The 21,727-nt window shown below is 34.7% G+C and overlaps 1 protein-coding gene across 2 annotated transcripts in view; it reads left to right on the top strand.

Moving 5' to 3' along the window:
• LOC138691272 (protein MTO1 homolog, mitochondrial) overlaps positions 1 to 21,727 on the top strand; it is a 118,296-nt gene that overhangs the window by 14,327 nt on the left and 82,242 nt on the right. For both annotated transcript variants that reach the window (XM_069813102.1, XM_069813103.1), the window contains exon 3: positions 21,462 to 21,669. In XM_069813102.1, the coding sequence (XP_069669203.1) occupies positions 21,462 to 21,669 (208 nt within the window). The remainder of the gene's footprint in view (positions 1 to 21,461; positions 21,670 to 21,727) is intronic.

Here is a 21,727-nt window from a genome sequence, read left to right as displayed (position 1 = left end):
CTAAGTTGGCATATGTTTCTGATATTGTCGTACATTTGAATGAGAGATTAACAGAAAAGTGCAAGGTAGAAACGAAAATATTCTGACAATTATGGGTAAGATTCAAGGCTTTGTGAATAAGCTGAATTTGTGATACAGATTATTGAAAATGGGTCGTTTTTAGATGTTTCGAACAGTATAGCCCCTTGCTGACGGTAATAAAATATTGATGGACTTAATTAAAGAACATTTGGTAATCTTGCAGCAGAAGTTCAAGAATTATTTTGTAGAGAGTGTTCAAGATTTTGACTGGGTTTGTGATCTATTCATTGTGGATTCAAAACATCTTCCGAATAATATCTCGTACAAGAGGAACTAGCAGACTTAAAAGCAGACAGAACATTGAAATTAAATCTTCTCGAAGTGCCTTTGGAAACATTTTGGTTGCCAGTAAGGAGTGAATACCTGGCTATCTTCGAGATGGCAGTTAATATGTTATTGCCATTTTCAACTACATATACTGTATGTGTGAACTGGGCTTCTCGACATTAAGTGAAAGTAAAACATGAAAGAGAGACTCAAATTCATCGATGAAGAAATGAGGCTTGTGCTGTCAATGATTCTGCCATGGATCAGCCGCCTGTATGCAGCTAAGCAGGCCCAAGCATCACATTGAAGATATTAGTAGAATTATCTACTTTAATATTAGTAATAGAAATGTCTATTTTCTACAGTGATAAATTGTTAATAAATGCAAGAGTCGATTTCTATTTTATAATAATGATAATGACATCTTGAACAACAACAACAACAATAATAATAATAATAATAATAATAAATTTGAGTCACATCATAATATTATGTATCGTGTTGAGTCTAGGCAGTAGCGGCTCGCCGTCAAAAAAATAGGTGAAGTGCTGTTCACATAAACAAATGCATGAACAGTTTTACCAATATAATGAGTAGGCCTACTATTCGTAAACTACGTTCAATTTTACTAGTTATAGAACACATGCAAACAGGAAAACTAATTTATTTCAGGACTCACCCATTTTCTTGCATACCAAGTCAATCTTCCTATCTTTTAAAGCAGCAAACCGTCGATGACGTCTTCATAAAATGTCTGAGTTTAACTAAGGGTGGACAGTATATTTCTATGCAAAGCTATGGGACTAAAGATGAAAGTCCCTCCTGTGATGTAGCATTCCGAGTGAAATTTTCAATATTTTCAAACAAAAATGTTATTTCTTCGGAAGAATTTTTAAAGTTATTTTATACAACTTCTCTATTTTCCTAGCACTTTTAAAACAAAGAACAAATGGAACTGTAGATCGTCAAGAATTTAAAACATATTTTTTATCCTTATATTTAAGTCTACAAAATGACATTTCTAATAAATTACAAACCGTGTCATTTTCGGGATACATATTTCGCACTAATTTATCAACATTTTCTATGTACTGGTACCTAAGTACTCGTATTTGTATAATAACACTATAGTGATGAAACATATAATATACACTTAGATGTAGGATTAATACACAATATACACTTATCACTAATATACTCTAAATACATTAAATAAGTTAATATATACGTACACAGTATTAAGCTACCTGACTTGTACATGACATACATTTACGCGCGCGTTAAACTTTTAAATACAAGAGCTCAAACAAAACTGGCGAGCTCATGAGAAGAAATAATTCACGCCACGGAAAAAAACTTTTAAACTTTGCTAATGTGTGTGGTGTGTATTCCTGGAAAAATAACATAGAGCCAGCTAATTTACCACTGCAGGGGTGGCTGCTAGGACACAGGGAACGAGAATACTATTCTCGAGTCAGGTAGTACATACTGTAAAATTTCACAGCCCTTTAACAATAGCCCCTGGACTTGGAGACCAGCTGCAACCCTTCTCTATTATTAGTACCGTTAGATCTGCAAACTGGTCACTCCACCTACAAGTCTGACAATTCTTCGTAACTGAAAGACTCAGAAATGCACTTCACTCATACAATCTTTCTTTAGTGCGTGACGTCACGTTACCATGGAAACCAACTGCTTTATGAGAATGGGAACCCAAATAATTTCACCTCTACAGTATTGTAAGTTCTAATAGACACCGCTCGGCGCTCATAACAGTAACGTTGACATTCTTCTATTCAGCGGACAGTTACAGGTACTATTTATAGAACTAAACACTGTTCATAACGACTGAAAAGAAAACTTTTATTTTAGAAATACCGGTACCGGTAATAACCACAATTAATTATTAATACGAGATGAAATTGCGTTTTACACATAAACAGGTGAAGTAGTACTTCACCTACTTCACCTGAATAACCGCTCCTGAGTCTAGGCCCATCTAGGGTGTGCCATGAGTAGATAAAGGTTGCAGAACACTGCTCTAGATACCTACATTAAATAAGAAACTGTTAATATTTATGTACACACTGTTAAGACTGCATGTACAACTATGCACCTGTTAAACTTTCTGATACAAGAATTGGAACAAAACTGGCAATTGGTCATGAGAAGAAATAATACACACTGCTACCTTAGTGTTATTATTTGCGGAAAAACAACTTTCCAACTTCGCAAATGTATATGGGGTGTATTTGTGGTAAAATAACATAGAGCCGGCTAATTTACTGTTCAAGGTGTGGCTGCTTGGATAGAAGGAATGAGGAAAGTTTTCTCAAGTGAGGTAATACATACATATTTATGCAATAGATTACGTAAAACAATTTATATCTTTGTTATACTTCGGTCATATTTACCAGTTAATATTTTACGTCTCATTTATTTAGCTTTATTTCAATCCATTCTCCAATATGGAATTTTAGGATGGGGAAATGCTTGTAATTCTAATCTCACTCCACTAATACTTATTCAGAAAAAAATAATTCAAATATGCCTTAATAAACCAATTGATTACTCATCCGAGCTTTTGTTCACTGATTTCAATGTTTTGAAAATTAAACAGATTTATTATATTGCCTTATTAAACTTCATACATAAAAATCGTAATAAATTCAAATTGTATTATCATAAATATGGAACTAAAAGATCCGATTTTATACGACTAGAGGAACCATAGTGTTTCACAAGCACAGCTCTTAGCCATGGTACCTACTTTGGTCCAAGGTTATATAATAAAATAATTAAAAAATACCCAAATTTGGAAAATTTTAGTATCAGAAATTTCAAAAATAGCGTTAGGAACTGTTAAAGAATATATGTTGATTTAATATGTGTATGTCTTTGTATGATTTAAATTGTTAAAATTGAAATTGTATTTTTAAAGTTAATTTATTCTTATAATTTTTTTTTCGTGACCCACTTTGTGTCAAATAATTATCTTTGTTTGTGTTAAGTATGTGTTTAGAGAACTCCCTGAGCACGAGTTTTTACTCCTTCAGGGAAGAATTAAGACTGTATTTTTGTAAAAGTTATTTTCTTACAATAAACAATTACAATGCTGTAAAATTCCATTGCCCTTCAGCAGTAGCTCCCAGTCTTGGAGACTAGCTTCAACACTACTCTATTATTAGTACTGTTATATCTGCAAACTGGTTACTCATACCTCGACCCTCCACCTACAACAAATCTGACCACTCTCCGTAACTGAAAGATTCAGAAATGCTCTTCATATGCACAGAGTTTCGTCAGTGAGGACTTCAAGTTACCATGGAAACCAAGTGTTGGAAGAGAATGGGAATCTAAATCTTCTACAGTATTGTAAGTTTTAATAGAGACCACTCTGCTTGGCACTCATAACAGTTGACATTATTCAAATTAATTGGATGGTTACAGGTACTATTTGTACAACTGAACACTTTCATATTGGTTGAAAACAATTATTTTAGAAATACGGTACAGGTAATCATTAAAATTGTGGCACTTCGCCTACTTCACCTGAATAGCCTCCCCTGAACAGACGAGTCCATAGTAGACCCACAAAAGCAATGAAGCCATGGGAGACCAAAAGGATATGAAAGAAATGGGAAATGGGCATATTCGAATCTTATTTAACAGAAGTATTTTCGGATTCATTTCTAGAAATTACTGTTGGGCTTATGAGAGAAAACCATAAGCTTTGTTCCATTTCAAGTTAAGTAGGAATTGAAGGAAGTACTTTGTAACCATGTTTACTGTCTTTTTTCTTTAGTATATTTTCTTGTATGTATGTGTTCATTCAATCGTAGTCAGCATTTTCACAAACCTCTTAACTCAATGGCCTCAAAGTAGTTCAATGGATGGTGTGAACAGATGCAGATACAAAACTGACGTGTATATGGGAACTAGCAGCCTTAAGGTGACCTGATTGCATGTCTGAATTAGTTAGTGCTGTCCTGTCCAACTGCTTTTCCCAGTCTTGACTTAAATAATGGTGATACATACAAGCGATATAAGCTCGAGATAAGCATTATAAAATAAAAGCAATAAAAGTATGGCCAACATGACAATCACTAGAGACAGGGAAGAAAAATATTATACATAAACTCCTTGTACCTCAAAGTAATTTTACCCCCTTTACACATTAAGCTAGGGTTAATGAATTCTGTTGAAGGGATGAATCACGAAACTGAAGCATTTAAAGATATTCAGGAAAAATTTCCTGTTATTAGTGACTCAAAAATAAAAGAGGGAGTTTTCAATGGACCACAAATTAGAGAAATAATGAAGGACAATCACTTCAAATCTTTGTTGGAATGAAAAGAGAGAGCTGCCTGGATTGCATTCAAGGAGTTTGTATTAAATTTTCTGTATAACCGTAGAAGTGAGAACTATGAAGAACTAATGCAAAACTTACTGCTGGCATATGAAACTATGGGTTGTAAAATGCCCCTGAAAATTCACTTCCTTCACTCCCATCTTGACTTTATCCCCGAGAATTATGGTGATTTCAATGATGATCATGGTGAGCGCTTTCATCAAGAAATTTCAACTATGGTAAAAAGATACCAAGGACAGTGGAGTACCAATATGCTAGCAGACTATTGTTGAACTGTAGCTCGTGATGTACCTAATGCCCAGTATATAAAAGAAAATTCAGAAAAAGAAAGCTGTAATCTTCTGAACAGTGTGTATTTAACTTCATTGTCATTATATAAAGCAGGATTTTGAATAGATATAAATTCGAAAATTTTTCAAAAACCGTAACCAATAGCTGCTTTTATTGTCATATTTGTATTCAGGAGGTTCAAATTATATAGAAAACATGTATCATATCCCCATTGCAAAAGAAAAGTTAAAATTTGTTACACAGTGATCATTGTTTCTTTTGTCTTTCTGAACTCATCTTTCAGAATTCCAGTGTTCTCCAGCCTGTCTTCATGACGATTTTTTTAAGGGAGCTTGAGCCCCCTGAGGCTTCCCTCCCCTATAGGTGCACCAGTATTTCTGTACATATTGTATTTTGAGTCGAGTTTCATTTTGTACTAACAAGGATTTATGACTACCATAACCTTTATTCATTCATTCATAGTGTTCTGCCCGAGGGCAGGTCTTTCACTGCAAACCCAGCATCTCCAGTCTTTCCTATTTTCTGCCTTCCTCTTTGTCCCTTCATATGACCCATATATCTTAATGTCGTCTTTATAAATATCTTAATTTTTACTTGCAAGAGAACTCTTATTGAGCTAATGTCAATACCTTGCCTCAAACTACTTGCCTTATTAGATCTCTCCATCAGATGAAGAGATACGAAAAAATAGCTGATCCTAGTACGAGTAGAATTGTAAGGTTGGATAATCTAATACAATACATTTTACTGGCAAGGGAACTGTTATTGAGCTCATATTGGAACACCCTCCCCATAAACTGTGCACGTTGCTAGCTCTCTAGACCAGTGAACAAGAAATAGCAACCATGCTAATTGAAGGTTGCAAAATTAAATGAAATATTGTCGAAAAATTCGGTAGATATTGGTTATTCATTTGGCACAACACATTGAGTGCATGGTCTTATCTTGCACGGCTTTTGAGAAAGTATGGATTCAAAGAGGATGGTAACTCAGCTAGTCCAGGTACACATTGTTGTTTCTTAATGCAGCATTTTGAATAAGTTTTCACACCCTTGCAGAATGTATGGACAATTATCAGTGGCGGCTCGTGGGTATTGAATTCAGGGGGGCTGCATAAAAAAATAAACCATGCAACTTACCTTATTTAAAGATTAGTTCCATGCACCTTGTCTTGTAGGTTGCAAACTTTTGAATCCTCTTCTTATTAAAATCCGATGTCGTTTAACATAGTCTTTACAATGGAAAACATAGCTAATGCGGTCAATCTCTCTTCTCTCATCGTATTTCTGAGATAGGATTTTACTCTCTTCAAACACGAAAAGCAACGTTCTGGTTCGGAAGTTGTCATTGGTATGGTGATAGCTATGCGTAGTAGTTCCACAACTTCTGAAAATGAGGCCTGCAAGTTCTCAGATAGAAGAAACTGCAAGAGCTTGACTGCGTCACTGATATTTCTGAATTCTTGTCTCTGATACAAGACAGTGAGTTCCGTTTTCAGTTTGTCTTTATCGAATGTTGGAAAAAGCTTCACATATGCATTTAGGTCATTTTCAGGAAATGAGCTTTTATAGCTTTCAAATTTTTCTTGACACAGAAGAGAAGATAATATCAGGTGATCTATGAACTGGAATCGGGTATTAGCTTATGTGATAATGAGGTCACACACTTCTTTGGCTGCCGCAACCCTTGTCTGAATCCCTTCGACCTTACAATGCTTTTTAGGGTTTTCATTTTCACATATCTCGCTGCTCAACTGTGCACTGTTCCGTATTGTCTGTATGGCATTAACAAAGCTTGATATGCAGAGTCGGCCTCGGTAGCATAGTCGATTGCGGGTTCGATCCCGGCCCAGGTCGATGGCATTTAAGTGTGTTTAAATGAGACAGACTCATGTCAGTGGATTTACTGGCATTAAAAGAATCCTGCAGGATAAAATTCCGGCACACCGGCGACGCTGCAGTTGCGAGTGTCGTTAAATAAACCATAATTTAATTTTTTATATGCAGATTTGAACCTTAGAAATATCTAACTGGCGATGTAGTAGTTGGTTTTATAATATATCTACATGATACATCAATAAATGAAAAAAAAAAAGAGTCAGAAATTGAATTCAGGATCTTCAAGAGTACGCACCAGGGTGCTTGCCTCATTTATTGTGATGTTAGATGTTTCAGATTCCATTATGGTTTGAAAACATTCTAGCAATTCTCATGAAAACATTTACTGTTCGTATTTTAAAACTCCATCTTGTTGCCCCAGCTGATGGAATTGTCTTTGAAACACATTAATCTAATACAGGCTGTGTGGAGATCGAGAGAAGAAAGCAGGGATACTGGATAAATTAGCAAAAAAATATGCGAGCTTTGTAGGCTATTTTGTTTATCGGCTCTTTCCATTATGAGATTCGACTGATGGGCACTTAATTTGACATTTCTCCTGAATTGTTAAGGTGCTGAACTGAATAGACTGTAAATATTGTACAGAATTAAACATTGTTGCACTTGTCATACTCACAACATTGAAGAAAATGTATTTAAAACTGCGCGCTACTGATAAACTGCTGCAAATTCTGCAGCGCCTGGAACTCTGGATTCACGGCGAGGGGCAGCAGGGGGAGGGGTAAAACTAATGCGCAAAGCATCCGAGACGAGACTGGCAGCTCCAGGGGAGGAAGTGGCTTCACCAATCCGTCCTTGTCTCTCGTTTCGCTCTGGCTGCACCAGGGGAGGAAGTGACTTCACTAACGATTGCGTGCATGTCAGTGAAAGCGAAATTTAAAAAAAAATTAGAGCCGCTAAATAAAGACTGTATAATAAATGTATTTCACAACATAAAACGAGTCAAGAGCCACAAATGTCTGGGGGTGCTGCAGCTCCGCAGCGCCCCTTCGAAAGCCGCCCCAGACAACTATTTATATTGATCTGTCTGCTATGTAGATCTCTTTTTGCATTTGGAGGAGGGGTTTCGATATGAGCTCATTAACATTTCCCTTGTGAGATACATCTTTTGTTCACATATCGATTGTCTAGTTCAAAAGTGCGACAACTCAAAAAACAAGTTTTGAGATATCCTCAGTTGAAAGTTTCAAATAAATCACCTAGAAAGGAACAGATTTCTGGTTCATAACCACGACAATTAGAAATGAGTCAGTATTCAGGACGAGTATATCACAATCTTCTAGTTCATTATTAATAGATTTCGAAATGTACTAATAATGAATTAGTAAAGTCCATAGTTATAATTACTTCTAAAGCAGTTTATTTGGTTTTTTTTTTTCTTTTTAGTTGTAAATATGACTTATCTCAATATTGAATCGGAAAGAGCTCCAAAAGGGGCTTTCAGTAGTATAAATAACTAAAAAATGGCAATTTTTGAGTTTTCGCACTTTTGAACTGGACAATCGATATGTTATTTCAGAATCTATACAATTAAATGATTGTGCTATCAACACAGAATTTACTTCTTTCGTAAGCTGAAACTTTGATTTTACTGCTACTACTACTACTTACTGGCTTTTAAGGAACCCGGAGGTTCATTGCCGCCCTCACATAAGCCCGCCATTGGTCCCAATCCTGAGCAAGATTAATCCATTCTCTATCATCATACCCCACTTCCCTCAAATCAATTTTAATATTATCTTCCCACCTATGTCTCGGCCTCCCTAAAGGTCTTTTTCCCTCCGGCCTCACAACTAACACTCTATATGCATTTCTGGATTCGCCCATACGCCTGGATTTAATGTTCCAAATTATGTCAGGTGAAGAATACAATGCGTGCAGTTCTGTGTTGTGTAACTTTCTCCATTCTCCTGTAACTTCATCCCTCTTAGCCCCAAATATTTTCCTAAGCACCTTATTCTCAAACAACCTTAACCTATGTTCCTCTCTCAAAGTGAGAGTCCAAGTTTCACAACCATACAGAACAACCGGTAATATAACTGTTTTATAAATTTTGATTTTACTGCTATCTCTTCAAAATTAAATATAGTGCTCTTCAGTTCTTTTGTGCCAAATATTTTACTTTTCTTAACAGTTTCTTCTTATTTGCTTGTTTTCTACAGCATATATATGCTGTAAAAGATTTTAGCTCTTATAAAAAACTATTATGTACAGAAATAAGTAATCAGTCTAGCTTTATTTGAAATAACTGCTCAGAGAGTTTTATTTCGCACATGTGCAAGACAGCAGATATGCTTTTTTAACTCCATTGTAATGCAAAATGTAGCCATTACTTTACATGAAAAAAGCATTCGTGCTTCGGAATTTCAGGCAGAAAAATCAGTGGAGCTGTTAAGAAACACCTGAGACGGAAATGCAACAAGGATTCCCCATCCAGACGATCAGTTTCTTAGTGGTATCAACAATGATCATAGGCATAATGTACGTGTTATGTAAGGATGTTTCCTTTCTCGATGTGAACATTCTTTTGTTAATTGTTGACATTGTTAGCTTTTGTTTGTAGAATGATCACGAATAAAGACAGGTTCATTGCAGAAAATATTAAGTCTTGTAATGAAGAATATTACATTGGCGACGAGGAAAACTATATATTAGAAGGTATATATATAATATGCTTAATTACTAGAAGATTCAGATATACTTGGAAAACAAATAACATGGCAGAAGGAAGGTATGTTGGAAAATTGCATGAATTCAACCCTGGTTAGTTCATAAAAGAAGATTACAAATTTCTTTCTCACTAACAAAATAGAGGAAGAAAAACAAAAAAAAGCTTTGTTTTTAAATAGTTTGGATGAAGATGGCTACAAACTTATTAGTAATTTATGCGTACCAGAGGAGCCAGAGAATGTATCTTTTAGTGCATTATTAATACATCTTGACAGACATTTCTTGCCAAAACTATCTATAATGTCATTTCGACTTAAATTTCATTTTGCTAGTCAGGAAGAGGGGGAATCCTGGCTGGCTCACTTGCGTTCTCTAATCTCACCTTGCAAGTATAATAATAACTTGGAAGATAGAATTTTAGATCAGTTCCTCATTGGTTTAAATAAAGGACCAGTTATGGACAGACTGTTTGAGGAGGACTACCTTCAACTCTCTTTAGAGAAGGCTATATCTATCGCCTCTGCTAAAGAATTTGTGGCTTTCCAGTATGACTTATCAATATCAAAGACATTAATACAAGTGAAAGAGGAATATATTGGTTATGTACAGAAGTATGAAGAAAAGGAAAAGAAGAGAAACTCAAGAACATGTCTCGTCTGTGGTGTATATGGACATAGTGCTGCATTTTGCCGCTTCAGATATCTAAAATGTGACATGTGTGGACTGGTTGGTAATTTAAAAAAAAGTATGCAAAAAAGAACAAAAGTGTTTAGTGGATAATGTGACTAAAAATGTTAAGAGTAATTTTATTAGTTCTGTAGAGTCTGATGAAAAAACGTTTTCATGTGGATTCAACAATTTCAAGATCACCTCCTTTCACTTCAGTGTTAGTTTTAGATGACGTACCGGTCAAGTTTGAAATAGATACTGGTTGTGCCTCGACCATATTACCATTTCAATATTTCAAAATCAATTTTCTAATTGTAATTTGTTGAACACTGATAAAACGTTTTTAACCTCCTTTAAGACTCAAGCTAAACCATTTGGAATGATCAATTTTAATGTGAAGTATAATGAGACATGTTATGGAGTTCTTCCATTGTATGTTGTAGATTCAAATGGCCCTCCCTTTGCTGGGCCGCCAATGGTTTAATCATATAGGCTTTAAAATATCTAAACCGAATAATGATTGTTTTTGGAGTTCAGAAAATTCAGCCTTGGCTAAAAGGTTGAAAGCTATATTTCCCTCTGTTTTTTTTTTTTTTTCAGATAAATTAGGCTGTTTTAAGAAGGGAAACTTATCATTAGAATTAAAAGAAGGAGCTCAACCGAAATTTATTCGGGCCAGAAATGTGCCTTTTGCTTTAAGAGAAGGTGTAAATTTCTTTATATTCTATCTGATTACTAATAATTATTGAATAAAAGTACTTTCCCAAGGGTAGCTTCCATTTGAAAATAATAATCATAAATACTGATAACACATGTTTATTTTTATTTTTATTTGTTTAGTATGCTGTGTCTTTTGGCAACCCTTATTGAAGGGCAGCTATCCTTGTGGTTTTTATTATAGTTCCAGTGGACTATAGTCCATGCGGATCTCCTATTGTGCCAATATTAAAAAAAGGGAGTGGTATTCGAATTTTTGGTGATTTTAAACTAACGTTAAACCCCCTTCTAAAAGTTGACCAACATCCTTTACCCACACCTGAGATATATTTCAGAAAGTGCAAGAGTGTAAACGAAATGGAAATATGTTGTTGTTGTCTAGTGCCTTGCATTTGGCAATAAAGCCATTAGCAGTCGTGTTTTCCAATACTTTTGAACTGTAACGAAATGGAAATATAAAAATTGTAGATTTATCCTTCGAAGGGGTGGAAAAATTCAAATATCTTGGAGCAACAGTAACAAATATAAATGACACTCGGGAGGAAATTAAACGCAGAATAAATATGGGAAATGCGTGTTATTATTCGGTTGAGAAGCTTTTATCATGTAGTCTGCTGTCAAAAAATCTAAAAGTTAGAATTTATAAAACAGTTATATTACCGGTTGTTCTGTATGGTTATGAAACTTGGACTCTCACTCTGAGAGAGGAACATAGGTTAAGGGTGTTTGAGAATAAGGTGCTTAGGAAAATATTTGGGGCTAAGCGGGATGAAGTTACAGGAGAATGGAGAAACTTACACAACGCAGAACTGCACGCATTGTATTCTTCACCTGACATAATTAGGAACATTAAATCCAGACGTTTGAGATCGGCAGGACATGTAGCACGTATGGGTGAATCCAGAAATGCATATAGAGTGTTAGTTGGGAGACCGGAGGGAAAAAGACCTTTGGGGAGGTCTAGACATAGATGGGAGGATAATCTTAAAATGGATTTGAGGGAGGTGGGATATGATGATAGAGACTGGATTAATCTTGCACAGGATAGGGACTGATGGCGGGCTTATGTGAGGGCGGCAGTGAACCTTCGGGTTCCTTAAAAGCCATTTGTAAGTAAGTAAGTAAGCAAGAGTGTAAAATCTTTGCTAGGTTAAATCTTTCAAATGCTTACCAACAAATGGAGTTAGATGAAAAGTCACTGGAATTGGTTACTATTACAACTCGTAAGGGTTTATTACAATGTACTCGCTTACCTTTTGGAGTGGCCTCAGGGCCTGCTAAGTTTCAAAAACAAATTGATATATCATTGGAAGGTGTTGAGGGGACAGCAGCCCTGTTGGATGATTTTATAGTTGGATGTAAAGATTTATAGGAATTAGAATGTCATCTAACTGAAATGCTGTGTCGATTAGAATAAGCAGGATTGACTGTTTCTGAAAAGAAATGTGAAATCGGTAGGGAATCTTTAAATTTCCTTGGGTTTAAGATTGATGTTAATGGCATTCATACTACAGATGAAACAATTAAAGCAGTACAGGATGCCCCTAGACCAACTTATGTTCAAGAATTGCAGTCTTTCTTAGGTTATGTTACATACACATCAAAATTTTTACCTAAGGTGACAGAGACATTGAATTCCTTATACAAACTTTTGAAAAAGAATAATCCTTGGAAATAGAGTATTGAATGTGAAAGAGCATTTATTAGAATAAAAAAATTAGCCTGTTCATCTAGATCCTTAGCTCATTATGATCCGGAATGTCCTCTTAGATTAGCAGTTGATGCTGCTAGTCCTGGGTTGGGGGCAGTGTTACTCCAGAAAAAGATAATGTGGAAAAACTTATAGGTTATGCTAGTAGAACATTGTCGAAATCCGAAGAAGCTTATTCATTGGTGCAAAAAGTAAGCTTAGCCATCATTTTTGGCATAAAGAAATTTCGTGCTTATTTGTTTGGTATACAGTGGACTTCAATTTCTGATCATAAACCTCTTCAGACTATATTTGGTCCAAAACGTGGTATTCCAGCTTGTGCTGTCATTCCAAGATAAATGAGCCTAAGTGGTAAAAATTAAATTTGTGATAATAAAATTTGTTTTGACAAAGAGAGCTTCTGAATAGTGTAAATTTCCAGATTCCAAAAAAATATATATTTATTTGTATTTTTACTCTCATTTCTTAAGGTCTCAAAACAATGTACTAATCTTGTTCTTGAAGGTAAATTTGTATCCCTATGTTCTCACTACTGATATAGCCAAATCATTTTCCTTAAGTCAGTATGCTTGCTACTTCTTATTGGTAGAACCTATTAGGCACATGGTGGACAGTGTGGTTTTATGTTTTGTTATTTCCTGCAATTATTGTGACAATGAATAAAGATAGCCATCTTCTTGTCCCGTACGGAACTAGAAAAGATATAAAAGTTTGTTTTCCATGTTAATGAAAGAAGATAAGTGCACAATATTTTATAGAAGTTAAGTAAGTACCGCTGTCATAATGTCACTAATTTTAATTAGGTTTTTAATAGGCTATTTTTAAAGGAAATAAGGTTCCATACGGGACAGTTCTGTACGGGACAATTTCAAACAGAACTTGAGGTTGCTGTATTGTTGATTATTGGTGTTTTATGTAGAACATTTGAATTTGTTTCATAGGCTATATGAAGAGCTCAAGAACAAGCAATGGGAAAAAGTAGCAGCGATTTCCAAAATTCAGCAAAGTCACTGTTTTTTACCTTATGACTGTGAAAGCATTCTTGTTGCCACAACAGGCAGATCAGAAATATGTAGACACAGCATCTTTAAAGAATTAACCACACTAAGAAACCCATATGGAACCTGGAATGGCTGTGCTGCAAATAGACTACAGCGATCAGCTTTGTATTTGGCCAATTATCAATTTGAGGTAGAATATGTTTCATCTAATAAAAATGTAGCTGACTGGCTATCAAGAGCCCCACTTTCTGAAATATCTAGTAATAACGATGAACAGGAGGAATTAGCTCTTAATTATATTTTCGACTCTAATTCTGATTTGCCTCTTAAGTATAAGGAAATTCTTGCTTATACAAGAAAAGACTCCACAATAATGCAAGTAATAAACTTTACCAAGTTTGAGTGGCCAGAAAAGGTAAATGAGAAGTTAGTTCCATTCTGCGGGCATAAAGAAGAGCTATACATAGTTAGGGATATTTTGTTATGGGGATATCGAGTTGTTATTCCTGAGGGTTTAAGAATAAATAAGAGTACTGCAAGAATTGCATGCCTCTCACATGGGAATAGTTAAAGTTAAATCGCTTGCATGCTCTTATGTTTGGTGGCCACATATGGATCAAGACATTGAGTCACTCGTAAGTAGTTGTAAAGAATGTGCAGAGAATAGAGACAACCCTCCAAAACATGGTTCGATATCTTGGGAATATACACAAAAACCCTAGTCCACGTTACACATAGACTATTTAGGCCCTATATTGAATCATTATATTTTTGTTATTCTTGATAGCCATTCAAAGTGGGTGGAAGCTTTTGTTACTAAAAGTATGACCTGTGATATTTCAATCACCTATTTACGACAAGTGTTTGCTCGTTTTGGACTTCTGGAGACACTGGTATCGGATAATTATTCATTATTTAAATCAGAGAAGTTTCAGAATTTTTAAATTCATAATGGTATAGAATTTAAGTCAGGGGCTCCATATGCTGCAACTAATGGAGCGGCTGAAAATTCGGTCTGCACAATCAAGAAGACTATACTTAAAACATTAGGCAGGGCTGGTGATCAGGAATTAATTGAATTAGCATTACAAAGATTTCAGATTGACTATAGGAATACAAAACACTGTACAACTGACATTTCCTCTGCTGAGTCACTTCTCAGGAAACAGATTAGATGTAAACTGGATTTACTCAGGCCAACTACAAATAGTAACAAAGTTCAACAGGCTCAAGAGAAACAGATTCAGAAATATGATGGGATAAATAGACCTTGGCAAGTAGGGGAGAAAGTATGGGTCAAAGACTACCGAAAAAAGGAAGGTTCATGGATTGCATGAATAATAGAACAAGTTTTAGACCCTCGTCTATTCAGGGTGGCTATACCTTCTTTGCAAAGCAGATGGATTCGACATTTGAATCAGCTTAGTAAAAGATCCAATGTTCCTGTTGCATGGGGAAATTCAATTTTTGATCAAAGGGTCAGTGAGGATGAAAACAAGGAATCATTAGAGATTAAGAGGCAGATAAAGTAGATTGTTCAGGTGATACTAATATTAAGTTGTCAATAGAACATAATGATAACATTGAGTGTGACAGTAATAGTAGAGTGTTTGATGGTATTAGACCCCGTTGGGAGATTAAGCCTCCAAAAAAGGCTCATTGAAGAAATGTAATGTACTGGCATCGATATGTAAATGATATAATAGTCCTATATAATGGAAACAGAAGACAAATAGAAAACCTCTACATCAACAACTCAACAAAATACATCGCAAATTAAAGTATACAATAGAAACAGAACATAACCAAACTATAAATTTCTTAGACATCACCATAACCAAAACAAATAATAGACATGAATTCAAAATATGTAGGAGACCCACCACAACCACAACACACATACACAATTCATCAAACCATCCCATACAACATAAACATGCAGCTTTCCGTACAATGACACACAGATTAATTAACATACCAATGAACAATGACAACTACATTGAAGAACTAAACACAATAAAATATATAGCACAAGACAATGGATATAACCCTAACATGATTGACACTAATAAAGGCAAAACAAAAACAGAACAAACACCACGTGAGAATAAATACATAACATTAACATATTACAATACCAATTACTTACAAAATTGCAACTTCATTCAGAAAACTAAAATACAAGATAGCATATAAAACAAATAAACACAACACAGAAATATCTAACTAATCACATCAAACATTCAAGTAAATATAATTCAACTGGCGTTTACAAACTAAAATGCAATAGTTGTCCACATTTTTACATAGGACAGACAGGAAGAACCTTTCAAGCAAGATATAATGAACACATTAAAGCCATAACCAAACCATACATCACATCAAACTACGCAGGACATGTTATCAACAATAATCATGACTACAATAATATAGACACAGATATGGAAATTCTACACATAACACCAAAAAGTCCACAATACGAAATATACAAACATACAATAACACACCATAACATATACTTAATACACAATTACAGTTCAATACCCACACATTATTCGACACAATCACCCCCCACCATAGGAGCAACACACCCCCACCCCTACAACTGACGAATGCAAATGGCAGAATGCAAGATCAACAGGAACAACAGTAGTTCGTAAGACACTGAAGATGATGCAGCACCGGTGTCCAAACGGGCCATCTGTCTAAGGTACATGACCTTTTTAAAAAATTTTAACACTTTTAACGTGTCGTTTAACAATTTTAAGTTTTTTAAACAAAGTGTTAACGTGAACCAGAATCAATCAATCAATCAATGTAAAATTTATTTGTATAATTATATTAAAATGAAATATAATAGCTGATTTTTTTAAGGGGAAGAAGTGTTATGTAAGGATGTTTCCTTTCTCGATGTAAACATTATTTTGTTAATTGTTGACATTGTTAGCTTTTGTTTGTAGAATAATCAAGAATAAAGAAAAGATGAATACAGAAAATATTTGTCTTGTAATGAAGAATATTACAGTATGTGTATAGAGAAATGAAAAATCTAATATCATGCTTAACATATGAAAGACAGCCCCAAAGTTAATGTTTTTTTGTGCTTTGACAAATAAGTTTTATGACCCTTCCATTGTTAGTGAAGAAATTGTTTACTTTGCTTGAATTATGATTATTATCACAACTGCTTCAAGATAAACCAAATGCTATTTTTCAACAAGATGGGCTCACCCAGTGGTGTCATCCAGCCAGTTTGCACTGGTTTGCTCAAACCACTTGTTAAATTTGTCGCAATTTGCAAAACCAGTTTATTTGTTAATTAAAAAAGATACATTTTTACAAAAAAGAACAACATTAATTTAACACGAATAGCTCTTGCTTTTTAATATTGCAGTAAACATAATTAAAAAATGATTGACAATATGCTTGAAGCGATCATGTTAAATTTATTATTATATTTTTGTTTCTAGTCCAAGTGTGCATGCTATGAACTTAGACCGTTTTGTGATCCACTTCGAGTCATTCATTGACAAAATACAATCATGCCTCCAACAAGAAATAATGTAATTAAATAGTAGTCTATTTCTCAAGATTTAGAAATAGGTATCCTGAAAATGAACGTGTTTTTGGATCTTGATAGGTGTCATGTAGTGCTAGAGGATTATACAGAAAATTGGGAAATGTAAGTTTCTTTGAAGATCTTGCTCTTATGACAGACACACTAGAAGAACCCTCTTCACTCTCGTTAGCATTACAGAGTCAGGGATAACAGTGAAATCCTATTTCCTGATTAGAGTTGTATAAGAGCACATGGGGAAGTATGCAAAGTTTGTACTCATAGTTTCGGAATATGTATGATAAGACTTCCTTGTGTTAAGACTTCCTTGTGTTGTGTGTGTTGAGAATTTCTGTATACAGACACACGAAAACACACCCCAACGAAATTCTCAACACCAAACTCAATTTCAGAACACACACACTCTTTGACTCTGCATTATACCACACGAACACACCCTCACAGGAAACAAAACAAGAGGCGCCAAGACCAACAATGACCAGTTCTGAGGATGACCCATAAATAGGTCGAAACATGTAAACAAGGTACGTTAGAATTTAACACAAGAAAGTCTTATCATACATATTCCGAAGTGATACAGTGTTAAAAGTTGTGTAATCAAGATGTATACTTATAGTTTGTTAGGAACTCAGAAGATTATAAGAACATTACATTTGTTTCTAAAAATAAACAAATGAAAGGGAACAACATATTTAGAGAGTACTTTTTGATAATATTAACAACAGATTGCTTAATAATGAGGATGAATCATAATACAAATCTAGTATCATTATTCAATCTACTGCAATCCACATTGTGGTCATTAGCAGTTATTCCTCCTTGGGTCCTTGGAGGGTTGGAGAAGACAATTTATCTGAACTGTGTAATCTGCTTAAGTACACTATATCTGTGAATGATTTTTAGATACTTGGTTGATAAAAGAGACATTAATTCATGAAAGAGATACTCAAATTCCAGAATCAATGTGGCAAGAAACATACGTAATGAAAGTCGTGGTTATGAGTTTCTCAGAAGCAGAAAGAGCAGTCACTTTATTGAATAACATTGCAACAGACAAAAGACATTCTCTGCTTGATGAAACTGTTTCGCATCTCATGACAGGAAGCTTATTGGGAAGCCTCTTGTTGATTGGAATGCAATATCTGTTATTATTGCCACGCTCTCATTGTTAACATGTCGGCATCGTACAATAACGTGCGGTGTGCTTTTACAACATAATTTTGCCAACCGATTGTTGCTCTGTAGGTTTCACTCCAAGCGTCACGTCTATTTCCTCGATAAGAATAAGCACTAGTTTGTTATATTGTTAAATGGCTATTATTATTATTATTATTATTATTATTATTATTATTATTATTACTATTATTATTATTATTATTATTATTATTATTATTATTATTATTTCATATACGAGTACGTTGACATTCTTAACTCTCAATAATAACTCTTTAATAATAATTTTTAATCACATATCTTAATATTCGTCCTCAGCACAAGACATTGCAAACTCGGTTTTAGTCCACGTGGATTAGACAAGTAAGTGTCATTTAATAATGGAAGCAGCTTATTGGTTGCAATATTGAAATTGAGGTGAGTGATTGGAGCCGTGACATAAGAAATTGAAAACAACAATACAATTAAATTTCAAAGACCTGCCGAATGTTAACCATGAGAGCGCGGCGATAATACAGTCTTGGCTACATCTTGGACATCATACAGCTACTGACACTCATGTGAAGAAGAAGGAGAGCAGGCCTGCAGAATATTCAAAACACCATCAATTCTGTAAAAACGTGTTGCATTGCAATTTTCCTTTATTTGTATCTGCTTATTACTACCTTATTTAATATTTTTGATACTAAAATTATTAAATTTGCTGTAATTAGGGGAGAGAAAAATTTATAATGACACTACTGGGCTTACCACACATCCACTGTGAAGTTATAACATTCCTGTGCAAGCATATGCCTGACCTCTGGATGGTGTGGGTGTTTTATTCTCTGAATACTTTGGTTTCTAGACATAACTTAAGCCCACGATGCATAGAGCAAAGTTCATTATGCACCATTCGTTAAACACTATATGATTTAAAGAAGTGCATCTGGAGAACTATATCCAAATATTGGTGAACACTTACTGAAAAGCAGAAGATGAATACAGACTTGATGTTTGCAAAATGTTAACTTGCTTAGACATTAAATTTCGCTAAGTAAGCGAAATGAACTTTCTGAAGTGTTCTTTATTGTGATTTAGGTTTGTTTTTGTACAATAATTACTTTTTCATTAATACGTCTTTTTAATCACCCCAGTCATTTGTACATGCACTATACTTGTTTTTGTGTTATTGTCTGCATCTCTCTTTGTAAGTACAGTAGTAACAGTCGTGAGTTTATTAAACTTTAACTAGTGCCTTGTGCAGCAAATACAGTGAACTAAGTTCATTAGAAGTTCAAATAAAAATTTTTCAGATTTATTTTCAATGAAGAATAGGCCTACCAGTCATTTTAAAAGAAATTTGCTTCCATAATAATGAAACATACACCCTCTAAATAGTTTTTTTATGCCGAATACTTTTTCTTGAACTATCCATCTTCAGTTTTTGAGTTTAAAAGCGAAAACCAATGTCAGGACGATCAGTGGATTTTTCATGTGGGAGTAGATATATCACTGACAAATACTCATATCATGGCATTAACTATAATAATATTTCACTTTTAATGGTGATAATGTCATCAAACCAAAAAATTCAAATATCTTGGAGCAACAGTAACAAATGTAAAAGACACTCGGGAGGAAATTAAATGCAGAATAAATATGGGAAATGCCTGTTATTATTCGGTTGAGGAGCTTTTGTCATCTAGTCTGCTGTCAAAAAATCTGAAAGTTAGAATTTATAGAACAGTTATATTACCGGTTGTTCTGTATGGCTGTGAAACTTGGACTCTCACTTTGAGAGAGGAACAGAGATTGAGGGTATTTGAAAATAAGGTTCTTAGGAAAATATTTGGGGCTAAGAGGGATGAAGTTACAGGAGAATGGAGAAAGTTACACAACGCAGAGCTGCATGCATTGTATCCTTGACCTGACATAATTAGGAACATTAAATCCAGACGTTTGAGATGGGCTGGGCATGTAGCACGTATGGGCGAATCCAGAAATGCATATATAGTGTTAGTTGGGAGGCCAGAGGGGAAAAGACCTTTGGGAAGTCCGAGACGTAGATGGGAAGATAATATTAAAATGGATTTGAGGGAGGTGGGATATGATGGTAGGGACTGGATTAATCTTGCTCAGGATAGGGACCAATGGCAGGCTTATGTGAGGGCGGCAATGAACCTCCGGGTTCCTTAAAAGTCAGTAAGTAAGTAAGTAATGTCATCAAACCACCTCAAGTTTCGTAGTTTTTAATACACAGCCATACTCAGAAAATTACACACCACAGAATCAGACCTTAAATTATTTTTAGTAAGCCTTGAAAGTTTTTAATAACCAATTATAGAGACGTTATAAAAATTATACAAATGAAGACCGACATATTGTCATTATGATGTCACAGAATTTGCTCTTATTTGTTCTAAATATGTGAGCAATCCTGCAGGTCATGGCCTTCGTGTAATATTGCTTATTGTAGTATGTGTGTTTTGTTTTATTCTAAAAAACCATTAGTTCTCAAAACAGACGACAGATGGATTTTGGAAAATTATGTAGCAAAATTGACATTTTCCATTACCAGTTCAAATTATATATATAGATTGTGTGTCCTTTCGTAAATAATATAATTTTATTCTCAATGAGTAATTTTGGTTGTCATATTGATGGCCCAGAACCAGACTGTTCCAAGTCCATTTTACTATTTTTTTTTTTCAGGAGAGTTATTTTAAGCTCCTGACATTCAAAGCTTCATGAAACAATTTGGAATAGCTTCATAGCAACCTTATGAAGAGGAATACTTACAATTTTGTTCGATTCATACATGCAGACAAGAACAGGAACACAATGAAACACAGATTTCTTTGTTATAAAAAGTTGGACTTAGAAAAATCTGGTTCTCATCCATCGATATATCTTTCTTACTGGTTCTCAGCCATCGATATATCTTTCTTAAATAGTGCGGTACCTATGTTTGATTCATAAAAAATATCAGTTTTAGGCATACTTTATATTAATGCAACATTTTTATTCATAAATTGAAATTCCTTTGCTGTAGGTCTTAAACAAGAGAAAGGGTCCAGCTGTTTGGGGACCCCGGGCACAGATTGATAGAATACTGTATAAACAACATATGCAGCATGAATTGTTTACAAATACTCCAAACCTGGAAGTAATGGTAGCTTCTGTAGAAGATCTTATGTTGGAAGAGGGAACTTCCATTGAGAATGACAGTACAGTAAGACAATGTTGTGGAGTTGTTTTAAGTAAGTATAATTTTCATATGTTTATACATAAGCACTGTAAGAAAGTAGTAGCAAAATT

This window comes from Periplaneta americana, chromosome 16, assembly GCF_040183065.1.
Source record: "Periplaneta americana isolate PAMFEO1 chromosome 16, P.americana_PAMFEO1_priV1, whole genome shotgun sequence".
Classification (NCBI taxonomy): Eukaryota; Metazoa; Arthropoda; class Insecta; order Blattodea; family Blattidae; genus Periplaneta; species Periplaneta americana.
This window is presented reverse-complemented; position numbering and strand designations above follow the sequence as displayed.